Here is a 12213-nt window from a genome sequence, read left to right as displayed (position 1 = left end):
AGACTTCAACAGACAAAATAGACAGAGGAGAAATCTGCAGAAAGATGAAGCAGAGTAGAAATTGCCATTAAAATCAGAGCACTCAGATCTGGGATATGAACAAACCAAGGAGGAAGACATTGCATTCAGGAAAGTGGAGAACAGAGTGAACTTTAAACATGCCAAAGTGGAAGCACAGAAAGAGTTGGCACAGAAAAGCTAATATGATCTCCTAAGCCACTCAGAAACATATCTGAACTTCTGTGACTGGTTCTGCTCTACACTGCAACCAACACTGCAATGTGTTGTTAAGCAACTAAACATCCCACCTGATGGAGAGCTCCAACAATTTTCCGTGCTTCTTGGTAGACCATCTCAGCACTCCAGTGTCTGTTGATAGCTTTGAGGGCCCGGGCCAGGCGGTTGTGCTCTCTTAGCCACAGTGTGTGCATGGCTGCCAGAGATGTCACCTCACTTGATCGGCTGTCCCCAGCCATAAAACACTCAACCCTTTCATCTTCACTTGCATTTGAGTCCTGTGCACATGGTGACGGGACCTGGTCTGTATAGGGTAGGTATTCCCGATTGTTGTCATAATATTTACTGTTTATTCTAAGAAGACCTTCTTCACTTGTTAAATTCCTCAGCTTGTTTTCAACAGCGGGGGTGCTGCCATAGACAGTAGAAGCATCAAGGAAAGATGTTAAACCATTTATCTGTTGTCTTGGATTTGGGGCCGACAGATTTCCAAAAAGAATACTATGATCACCAGTGCTGCATGCAGGAGATGAGCGGTAGAAGGGCAGGCAATCCATCCCTGTGGATAATGTGTCATTGGCAGTTACCTGTGTAACAAAAAAGTATTTCCTGAGCTATAGGCAACATAGCTGTGGATGTTTAAAGTTTTGTGTAAATATTTCTGTCCCATCTCCATTCTCATCTGTCCTCCAGATCTCATCTACTGGAGTGACTTTCTCTAAACTCACAGAGATCATTTTCTTACCTCTCAGATTGAAGTGAAAATATAATTCAATTATTTTTAAGACAAGACAGAAAAAAATAATAAAATGAAAACCTTTAGCATAAGATCAGGTTACTGAGGTAACCCTTTTTCTATGCCTGAATTTTCCTGTCTTCACAATTAAAATTCCTCACAAAATGTATCACAGTGGAGATGTGAACATCTGGTCAAATTATGTTGTACTGAACTCCAAATGAAACTGCAGGTTTACATGTGTACATAAAAATATAATGAAGAGTGTCAGTCTGCAGCAGCATGCCGTAAAAGCATTGTTTCTATACTATTTTAATTTGGTTTCCTAACTGAAAAATACATATATAACTATTCACTCTGTTGGTCCTCCACAAGCATTCCCCCACATTATTTTACAGGGACAGCTGTCTTGCAAGTGTCTTGCAATTCTGATTGTCCTTATAAAAAGCAAAGACTGCTTTTTATAGTCCTTCTGAAGTGAAACTCTTCCCAGCCCTTTGATCCACAGACAACCAAGAAACTGAGGTCAAATGGTGATCCAGTATTTGTCTGCTAATCAGAGGTTTTAACCAACCTGTCATTCAGTCAACTATTCCAAATGCAGGTAAAGGGCATGGGAAAGACATGTGAGAATTGTCTAATGGGATCTTGAGGTACACATAATACACAAGGGTAGAATACAGCCTAAATCAGAAAGCTGGAAGTTTTGCTACTGGAGAGTACTTAAAGTGGTATGTACAGCCCTAACAGCTGTAGGGAGGGGAGCAGAGATGTTGGAGGGAGGAGAAAGAGGAAATGCAAGAAAGGTTTTATGTGCATGGTAGGATATCTAAGAGAAAAGCTCAGGCTAGCAATTCTATTTCAAAGAACACTATACCAAAAATCATCAGGTTTCAAAATGACTGAAATCTATCTTCATTATCTAATGCATATTTGGCTTTATAAACTTTGTTTTTCAGAAAAGAGCTTTATTTCCAAATTTTAACAACAGTTCATTGTGCAGCAACACAATGAGCCATAGCTGTGAGTCAGTTCCATGAGTTTCAAAAAAAAGATTAACATCAGTTAAAATTATTAAAAAATGAAATCTGAGTTTCATCAAGTATAAAACTAGTGTTTTCCTATCAACAGGCTAATATGAAATAGGTACAGATAACACTTAGAACAGCTGCTTAAATAGCTCAAAACAAATAAGTCTTCAAATATTTGACTAATAAAAAATGTTTTGTGCAGACCCCTGAGCTAATATTTTTTCTTTCTATTTTGCTTGATGTTCATTTTTGAAAAAACTCTTTGGCACGTGACAGTGAATATTTCAAAAGCTATATAAAATGATATAATTTATTCTTTGTACTTTTAACAATGAAGGGACCAGTTCTGAACCAGAAGTTTCAAACAGTTCCTTAACAGTGATAAAAGTAACAGGGCAACTTTCAAATGGAATTAATGAGCTTTGTTTAACAACTTTATTACCTTACTTATTATGCCAAGTAATTTTTTCTTATTACTGAGAACTTGAGCCAGTAGGGATTGATATCAACAGAACGTTTAAGAAAGGGTTTCATTTGTTTTTCAAGTTTTGTTTGGTAAAGAACTTCTATGAATATTTTTCCACTGGTTAGGTTTTAACAAATTAAACTAGGCTATTTCTGAAGGAAATACATAATTTCTTTTTCTTTCTTTCACTGATCAGTGAAAATCAGTAATTTTACTTCCTTGGGTTTTCCACTTAATATTTCTCTCTATGATTAAGTCCCTTGCAATTTTTTTTTTTTCTCTTCAGCTGATAATATAAACAAGAAGCTTGTCTCACACTACAAATACATGAACTTGGCAGCTGCAATGTTGTATGTGTCTGAGTGCCTCCTTCTTCTATTTATCAGGAAAGCCTGGAAGAATTCAGGTATCACTGGGAAAAATGTATGAGCCACCTTTAAGTTGTTAAGCAGTGAGGCTCACAACAAAACATATCAACAGTGAATGAAGCTCATACTGATTAATCTTTGGTTAACTGCCTCTGCAATTTCAATTCAAATTGTTCTGTGCCCCAGTGGAGAAAAGCAGCAGTAATGAACATTAAGGGACTGGCAGAACTGCATAATGTAGTACTTTCCCTTTTCGTGGGGTAAGCAACGTGCAGCCAGCAGCTGAATGTGCAAATGACAGATTCTGTATGTTATTATTCAAATGACATCAAAAATAATCTGAGAAAAATAAAAACCTTCTGCTGAAATAGGTACAGAATTACATTTTTCTCCAAAACTGATAAAGAATATTCATATTGATTTTTTTCTTTGTCTGTATAGTTTTAGAGGGGGAAAAGTCAGAAAAAAAAAATAAAAAATCCCTCTCTGGCCACAATAGTTTTCCTGCTACAGCTACATGTTGATTTAAACTGATTAATTGCTAACTGTTTTGTATGTTTAAATCTGCTTGGAGTGATTTTTTTTTTTTTTTTTTTGATGTGTAGGAATCACTAACTGTTTCAGGGTACCATGATGTCTAAACCATTATTGCATTTAAAGAAAAATCTTTTTAAATATTTTTTCTTTTTCCTTTGGCAAATGTCATCCTTTTAATAGGATTTTTGCAGTACTCAAAACAAAACAAAAAACTAGCTTATGTTTTATGTAAGTATGCCAGCAAGGAAGACATAAACGTGTATTTTGGGACATGAAGCTTAGAGAAGAGTCAGGGTCCCCATCTGACAGTGAGTTTTTACCTCTGAAATACAGGAAAAAGGCAGGTGCTCACTTTGCTGGCTGTTGAGTGCACAGACTAATCCATTTGTAGCTGAGACAGGAACCTGTCATGTTACACATCACCTTTTGCAAATCTCCTCACTTTTCCATGTTTCTTTTTCTTTTCCACCTCTTCTGTAGTTGAACTAACTGAATGAAAGCATTTCAGGATTGAGTCTGACTATGTGTATGTGCTATGCCTATCTTAATGTCAGCAATGTAATTAATACAGAATAAAGACAATAAGTCTTTCTAATGCCTCATGATTATCTCAGCCTCAATCTGAAATAATCATCTGTGGAATGACAGGTTATCTCAGCATCTCAGTTCCATGTGTCAGGCTGCTGAAAAACACATAAAAACTTTTTTTTTTTTTTTTTTCATTTTCTTCATACTATGGGATTCCAAAGAGATACCAAAAATAGATGTTCAGGCTCTACCAGAAGCTATAGCTTTGGTGTGAGAATTACTGGGTGTCTCTGTATAGCTTTTACTATGAAAATGGCCAGAACAGAAAATTGTAAAGTTTCCTGTTACCTACACATTCTTAATATGTTCTACTGCAACTTCCAAACTGTCATTAAATTGCATTGACTCAAAATATTTTCTAGACAGCTTCCCTAACATGTGCAGGCAGGAGCTGGTTTTATCTGGTGAAACACCCAGAGAGGCCTTATGGCTCAGAGTGCCCAGAGAAGTACTTTTGTCCTCTCCTTATGGATGAATTTTCCCTTGACTGCCACTTTCTAGGAGCACAGCGAGAGTGCAAATGGCATCTTTTCTGTTTGCATGGATGGACTATATGCTATCAGTTTTACTGACTTTGGAAACCAGATGCAGTTTCTTCATATAGAGGATGACTGTATGAAAGCATTAAATGTATGAAAGGGATGACTTATATGAAAATATTAAATGTATGAAAGGGATGCCCCATCCCTGGAAGTGTTCAAGGCCAGGCTAGATGGGGCTTTGAGTGACCTGGTCTAGTGGGAGGTGTCCCAGCCAATGGCAGAGGGGTTGGGATTAGTTGATTTTTAAGGTCCCTTCCAACCAAACCATTCTATGATTCCATGAAAGTAACCATGGCTGATTTCCAAATATTTATCAGACGGATTTTAGCTTTAGTGAAGATTACAGGAGAAAATCAGTTCTAGGGGGATATAGTTCTAGTTATATTATTAGCATTTTGTTTCAATGTTCACGAAGTAGTTCCTCTGGTCACATTAATGAACTATTAAAAACCAGTCATTCATATATTGGATACTTCAGATGTGTCCTGAGAATGTGATTCTTTAAGATCTCTGTGCTCTTTCTGAACTCTCTCAAGCTATGACTGCCAACTTTCAAAAATCCAAATCTGCTGGATAAGAGAGAAAACATTTACCCGTCTGTGGTAAAATTCCAGGCAGTTATTTTACTTAGCCTTCCTGAATTTTAGATTATCTTGCTGAGTGGAAGATGAGCCACCTTTCAACACAGGAACTGATTCAGTTCCCATTACAGCAAGCAGAATATTTTTCTTTATGTGTAATGGAAGTAGAATGATACACTTAAGGGAAAGGGAAACTATGTTATACTTCTCAGTTAGTTATCAATTTGGTAGGGAATAAGAGTTTTCTGTTCTGATGGAACTTATACCCTACACAAACTTCAGTGCATAGACAAGCTGGTCAGTAACCAAACTTCAGCAATAAGGAAAGTAATTTAGGTTGCTCTGGACAGAAACTGGGGCATCAGTCCAAGGGCTGCGATGGGCATGGGGATCTCCTACAGCATGAGGAGATGGACAGTCTGCTTTCTGAGAAACACAAACAAAAAAGGTGATTTGACTTTGCTACTTGATTTTTTGAGTGGCAGAACGTCTGTTTCCAAATTAATCAGGCAAGAACATAGGATTTTATATTTATACCAATTTCCTTCTAACCCTCTAACAAGCTTTGAATTCATATTTTCCATCTACCCAAAGCAAACATGTGATATATGTAAGTTTCAGCAACTCCCTGAAGATCATTTTATACATACATTGAAAAGGTAGCTCTCTTCAAAAGTTTGCATTAGCTGCTGGAAATATCTTTGCTTTTAGTGAGTAAAGGTAAGTTCCTTTCAGTTTATCTGGCTGGCAATTTAAAAACAGAATTATTTATGACTACTTCCCTATTTTCCTCAGTGGAATTTGAAACCTTGAAGTGTGAGAAAAATAACACTGGGGGGAGACTAATAAGGTTTCTTTGCATCATAAAGTTGAGAGGTAGAAAAATATGATACTTGTACTAAATACCGTAGTTGTAGTTTGTTATTTCTGTAAAACAATTTAAATATTTACCTGTTTCATTTAATAATTACACTGGGTTTCAATATTTCTATCAGCATATGCTGTATTATTGATGATCTATCCATTTCCCCTGCAATTACTTTAGTGTATGCATATCTCTAATGTATTTTATATTACTTACCTGTTTAGAGTCCGGAATTTTTCTTGAAGAAATTCATTTAAAATCTTACCTTTATTGGAAAACATGGATTTTGTTTTTCACATGTCATCTGGCACTCCATTCCAGTTAGAAAGGCGGTTCTGCTCGTGCTCTGTGGTGTGAATGCAATGTCGTGGTCTATGTACTGTCCCCACACCATAATGATATCGGAATATAAGTTGTCTTCAGTAACAGCCTCATTAGATGCGTGAATAATTTTTCTTGTCACCTCACGAACCTGGGAAAAGAAATAAACTACCTTGAGTGCTACGTAGGATTTATTTATTTCTTATAAAATGATAAAACACTATAAAGCTGGAGGAGCAGTGATAAAAGCTATCCACCCCACCCCCACCAGTACTCCCTAGAGTACTTTAGTACTTTTAATAGCTTGCTTAAAGGAAAAAAAAAAAAAAAAAAAAAAAGAGAGAGAGAGAAAAAACAACAAAATCCAACGTATGACAGGCTGTTACTTCTGTTCAGGAGCTGAAATAACTCTGCCACAAGCAGATTCAAGATGTTTCAGCTGAATTTTTCTATATATTGCAAAATGAACAGTGGCAGTGTATTTTTGATCTGTTCCTTTCCAGGTAGTTTTGAAAACTGCATGTTTCTTTTAGACAGCTTAAAAGTTTTCTTTCTATTTATTCTGTTTTCCTTTAACAAATGGACTTTGCTGGGCAACCTCAGATACTGTGGATACACAGGGGCACTGGGCTGCTCCATGAGTAAATGGAGCAGCTTATACAGCCCAGGAGACAGGCATGGTTGCAAGAAGTTCTGTTTCATTTTTCCAGGCAGGGAGAAGCAGCAATATATTTCTGCGGCACTTCTGTGAAAACTGCATAGATATAGATTCTTTGAGAGGGAACATGGAGACATCTACATCACACATTCAGCCTACACTGGTCCTCAGTTGAAGCTATTTGAGCAAAATCAGCAGTTTGTGATGATTAGGATACTGTTATTATCCACAGATTTCTCCCTCATGCTGCAAAATGTTCCGTCACTTAGGAGACAAACCCCAAGAAAGGGCAGTACATAAAGAGTCACAGAATCTGTAATAAATATGAGGCCTATATGATGAATGCATAAGACAGGTTAAATATAATTGGTGAGGACAAGAAGCAACATGGGACTTCTTAGAAACATCAGGATTTATATTGAAACTGCCAAGATTGGAGATACATGGCATTCATCAGAAATATAAGTAAGGACTTATATTTCTAATTCTGATTCAATATCATTATTTGAATAGCTTTGGTGGTCACAAAACACAAACTTTTTTTTCTTACTGTAAGATTTTCTCACCACCGTTAACTTCCTCAGCTATGCTATGTTTGAATATCACTTTATAATGACCCTCACACTTATCTTTTACCTCCGCATTATTTTCTTGTTGCTTTTTAAAGGATATGTGTAGATAGTTAAAAGTACAAAAAGATGAAATTGTGCAAATAATTTCAGGAAAAACATCTGTGGCACTAGTTCTATCCTATCTTCAAATTAAGGCAGAGAAGCTTGCTGGTGATCAGATTTGACCAGATTTTGTGCAATCATGCAAGTTTTGGTTTAGTGTGTTTGACTTCACAAGAATGTACTCTAATGAATCTAAATATAGGCAGCTTGTACGATCTACTGGAAATTTACTTGTGCAAATGTCAGATTTTCATCTTCAAGCACTAAATTATGCAGCTTAGAGACAATGTTATTTAATTAATAACGTGAGTTGCAGGTGACATTAACACTAAATTCTCTTTCTTATCCTTATTAAACATACAGTGGTTAAAATAACAAGAATTTGAGTGCATTAAAAGTCATGTTTCAAAGCAATGATAACAAACCAGAAATAGTAAATCCAGTTCAAATCATTGCACACTGCACTGGGGAATTTTTTACCCAGTCCTCCATGCAAATATTTTTTGTTCAAAATTTCCTCTAAAGCAATCCTGTTATTTTATAAGTATATAGGCTGCTAAAATTCATAAATATTGCAATGTCCTCTGAAGTCAGTAACTTGGGGTTTCTAAAAAAATGAAATTCTGGTTTGATAGTAATACTTTAGGACCCAGGGGAATGGAGTCAAGCTGTGACAGGGTGGGTTCAAGCTGGTATCAGAAAAAGGTTCTTCACCACGAGGGTTGTCACGCACTGGAACAGGCTCCTCAGGAATGTAGTCACGTCACCAAGCCTGTAGGAGTTTAAGTGTTGGAATATGCTTTTAGTCATATGGTCTGAATTTTTGGGTAGACCTGTGTGGTATCAGGAGTTGGACAAAATGATCCTCATGGGTCCCTATGGTTATATGATTCTTTCCAGCTAAGGTATCCTAACCTAGGAGGCAATGGTGGTATACATTCATACACACATAATGTATGTTGCAGATATTGTATGTGCTTTATATTTATTTAGCTAACACCCACCCTTGTCTTTGCTGTGGTCCTCCTTCCCTGAATAAAGAGAAGAAGAAAAAAAATAATAAAAAATAAATCTAGATTGGAAGGAAATTCTGGAGACTGCATGGTGCAACCTTCTGTTACAAGAAGGGACTAAGTTATTCAGAGTCCCATCAATCCAGGTCTTGGGCATTTCACATGGGGGATACTCCAGCAGTAGTCTAGGCAGCCTACTGAGACATTTAATCATTGTCAGAATAATTTTTTTTTCTTTTATGGAGCAACTTGTAACTGTTGTCTCTTGCCCTGTCAATGTATATCCTTGTGGAGATGGTAACTTCAGCCTCTTCAGCACAGGGAGTCTGTGACTAGGTCCATCCTAGGCCTCCTTTCGTCTAGGCTTAGAAATCCCCACCTGCTGCCTTGTGACTGGTGTAAGCCCTGCCTGTTCTCCACTATGGCCCAGTTTATTATTATTTTTTTCCTGTTACTGATGGAAATGGATGTCTTTGGTGGCAGATATAGTTATAGCCAGTATTTCACATAATCTAACGGTGTACTTTCTAACCAGGGGTAGCTGGACTCCATTGTATCGAACTTTGGGATCCCATCCTCGAGGTTGGCTGAGTCCGTCTTCATAGGCTGGTGGGAGCCATCTAGCCAAGGCTGTGTTGGATGCTCCCCATCTAGGATGTTCCCTGGAAAAAGAAAAAAGAAGAAGAGAAAAACCCAACCAACCAATCAACAAAACACTTGAAAAGAACTTTAATCACTGTATAATAATGAATATAAAATAATTATCAACACAGGTCAACATTTCCTTGTAGTAAGATATTTGTATAATGGTCTTTGGAAAAGCATCAACTATTAGTCTTCGTGTATGCCAACAACAATTTAACTCAATTTAACTTAACATAAGTCTGTCTGACTTATGTTTCTAGTTGATGTTGGTTACCTTTTGATATCTTTGAAATACTTGCTCATGCTATGATCTCCTGATAATGAAATCACATTACCTATGAGGTCAGATATACTCTTAAGAGCTTTTTCTGGCATTTTTTTAAAAGATGTTTGTTTAGAGCAATAAGAAATCCAGATTTAGAATAGAAAGGAACCCTACAGTAAAGGTAAAAGTTTAAAAGAAAAATGGATACTAGTCATACAAAGGTAACAAAACATTTTGTCATTTAACAAAACATAAGGAGACAGTATGCAGGAAAGGGGAATGAAATTGCTGAATTCAATGGCAGTGCTCCCATAATACAGTTGCATCTGTATTAACAGCTTGGCTACAGCTTTTGGAAGGCCTACACAGAAGCTCATGCATTGATATGTTAACACTAACCATACTGTGTTTATGGCACACATCAATTAGCATTTCTGCAAATGGCACCTGGCTGGGTGCACCTTGGGATTAGGGCAGGGCATTTTGGTATCCTGTAGCCAGCCTGTTTGGAAGAGGGTAGGGAAGTAAAATGGTTTAGACAAGAGTCTAAGAGTAAAAGAGTACATATAGACAACAGTTGGGTAATCTCTGGTTTGGGGGCCAGGAAATTATTCCTGGTCCTTTTTATTTATGAGTTTAGTCAGTAAGTGCTGGGCTTAACCCAATTAATTTTCAGTCTATCATGAACTATTGCATTTCCCCTAAGAAAATAATATTTTATGGCTTTTGTTTGTTTGTCTGTCTGTCCATTTGTTTTACATGGGCTGTTCAATAGATTTTATAATTGCTAAATATATAGAGATATTAATAAGAAATAATACTATTTGAGAAATACACCCATTTGATCAAAATCATAAAGTGAGCTACACAGAACTAAAAATATTCTCTGACAGTTAATAGAAATACAGAAATACAGGATATTAAAACATACATTTATATGTCTATTGGGATGCTAAAGAGGGAACAATTATTTTATTAATACTTCATCGATCTCTAGCATACTGAAATGATTCAATTTGCCAAGTTATATGGTACAGTAATACACTTAATTATCTACAATAATTCACACTTGAAGGTTTAAGTATGTTTTAATAAAGCATTCAAATTAGTTACGGTTGATTTGTCTTTATGGAAATTACATAAAATACTGCACAGAGTGTAGTGCTATTTTACTCAATTAAAAATAATGAAATGTTAATTTAACTGTTTAACTAGTGATTTTTCTCCTGATTGCTTTTATATTTTAGCAGCTCACTGGAATGCTAGTTCAGTGAAACCCCTCTCAGATGCCTTTTTTATTATTATATTAGACATGATAATGTCTAGGAATCTTGCATGAGTTAAAAAGTTTTTATGTAGGGCAGATGAAATAATGAGAATTCGGTACCATACAACTTTATACAGAAGTCAGATTTGATTATGATACATTCTGTTTATGGGAAATGGGACTTTTCATTGACTTGTTAAATACTAGAATTGCATACAAATAGTTAATGTCACAACAGTAAAATAGAAAACTTACAGATAAAATTCCTCCTAGATGCCCAAATGTTAGTCATAGAAATGTAATCCAGTCATCAAAACTCCTGCCCATCAAACCAAAAAAATAACTCCTATGTGCCATCCCGTCATCCTGTCCTATCTCTCACTATCAAGAACAACCAAAGATGCAACCTCATAGTAGACATAGACCTCAGAAATCTAAGATTAGGTGACTTTAATTACACTGTGAGATGCTCTTCCTTTAGTATCTGTAATTTCTTTACCTTTGAATCCCTTTCATTGCACTAAACATTAAAACCCACAAAGATCAATGCCAGTTAGTCATAAAAATGAACAAATAAACAAACAAAAGCTGTACCTTTGAGTAAAAAGAGTGTACCTTTGTTCAATAAAAATATTGTAAATTTATTTTGCTTATTATTCATATGCATGTCTTCAGACACATAGAAGATGTGCAAGTGAATGTGCATAATGATGCATCTGGGCATGTTTGATGTCCTGTTGATATTCTTAATAGAAGGCTATGTTTATGCTATTCTCTTATTCCTTTGTTCCAGGAATTTCACACTAAAATAAAGTAATCTTGGTACTGAAGAATAAGTATATTGCAATTGAGCTGATTTGTCCCAGATATGCAAACTGATTAAGCAAAACATCTGTAAAGAAATTCCATGCTCACTTTAAAATATATTTACTAGATTTTTCTTATATGTAAACAATTAATTCCACGTTGAATTTTGTTTTTAAATGTAAGCCATGAAATGCAAGATTAACAGACCTGAAGAAGCACAGCTGCACATTCCTGCTGGGTGACTAAAATCACTAATACAGCTTTAAATTTTCAGTTTGATTATTTGTTTGTTTGTTTGTTTGTTTGTTTTCCCAAGAAATACAGACTACTACTTTGTTTAATGTTTGAAGTCTTTGAAGCTGGCTTACATTATAGAGTATGTTGATTACATTGTAGTATAATGGACCTTTCCAGCAGATATATTTCAGTAAAGCTTGAGGTATTTCAAGAGACTCAAGCTTTAGACTAAGATAAGATCTGGCCCAATGGTTTCAAAGTCATAGTTTTTGGCTTTTTGTTACCTTGAACTTTTTACAGACATTTATAGCAAGGAGACTAAAATACCACCAAATGTAAGTGATAGCTTTGAAAACTGGTTTGTTACAAGCATAA

General features: G+C 36.0%; 1 protein-coding gene across 1 annotated transcript in view; it reads right to left on the bottom strand.

Moving 5' to 3' along the window:
- Window positions 1-12213, bottom strand: part of TPO (thyroid peroxidase) — a gene marked incomplete at both ends in the record, with an annotated part of 46326 nt that overhangs the window by 21762 nt on the left and 12351 nt on the right. Inside the window, 3 exons of the mRNA XM_084284469.1 lie at window positions 309-824; window positions 6217-6423; window positions 9150-9279. Of these exons, the coding sequence (XP_084140595.1) occupies window positions 309-824; window positions 6217-6423; window positions 9150-9279 (853 nt within the window). The remainder of the gene's footprint in view (window positions 1-308; window positions 825-6216; window positions 6424-9149; window positions 9280-12213) is intronic.

Source organism: Netta rufina (genome assembly GCF_964035555.1).
Source record: "Netta rufina genome assembly, chromosome: 3".
Lineage (NCBI taxonomy): Eukaryota > Metazoa > Chordata > Aves > Anseriformes > Anatidae > Netta > Netta rufina.
The sequence above is the reverse complement of the archived record's forward strand: the minus strand, read 5'-3'. Positions and strand labels throughout refer to the sequence as shown.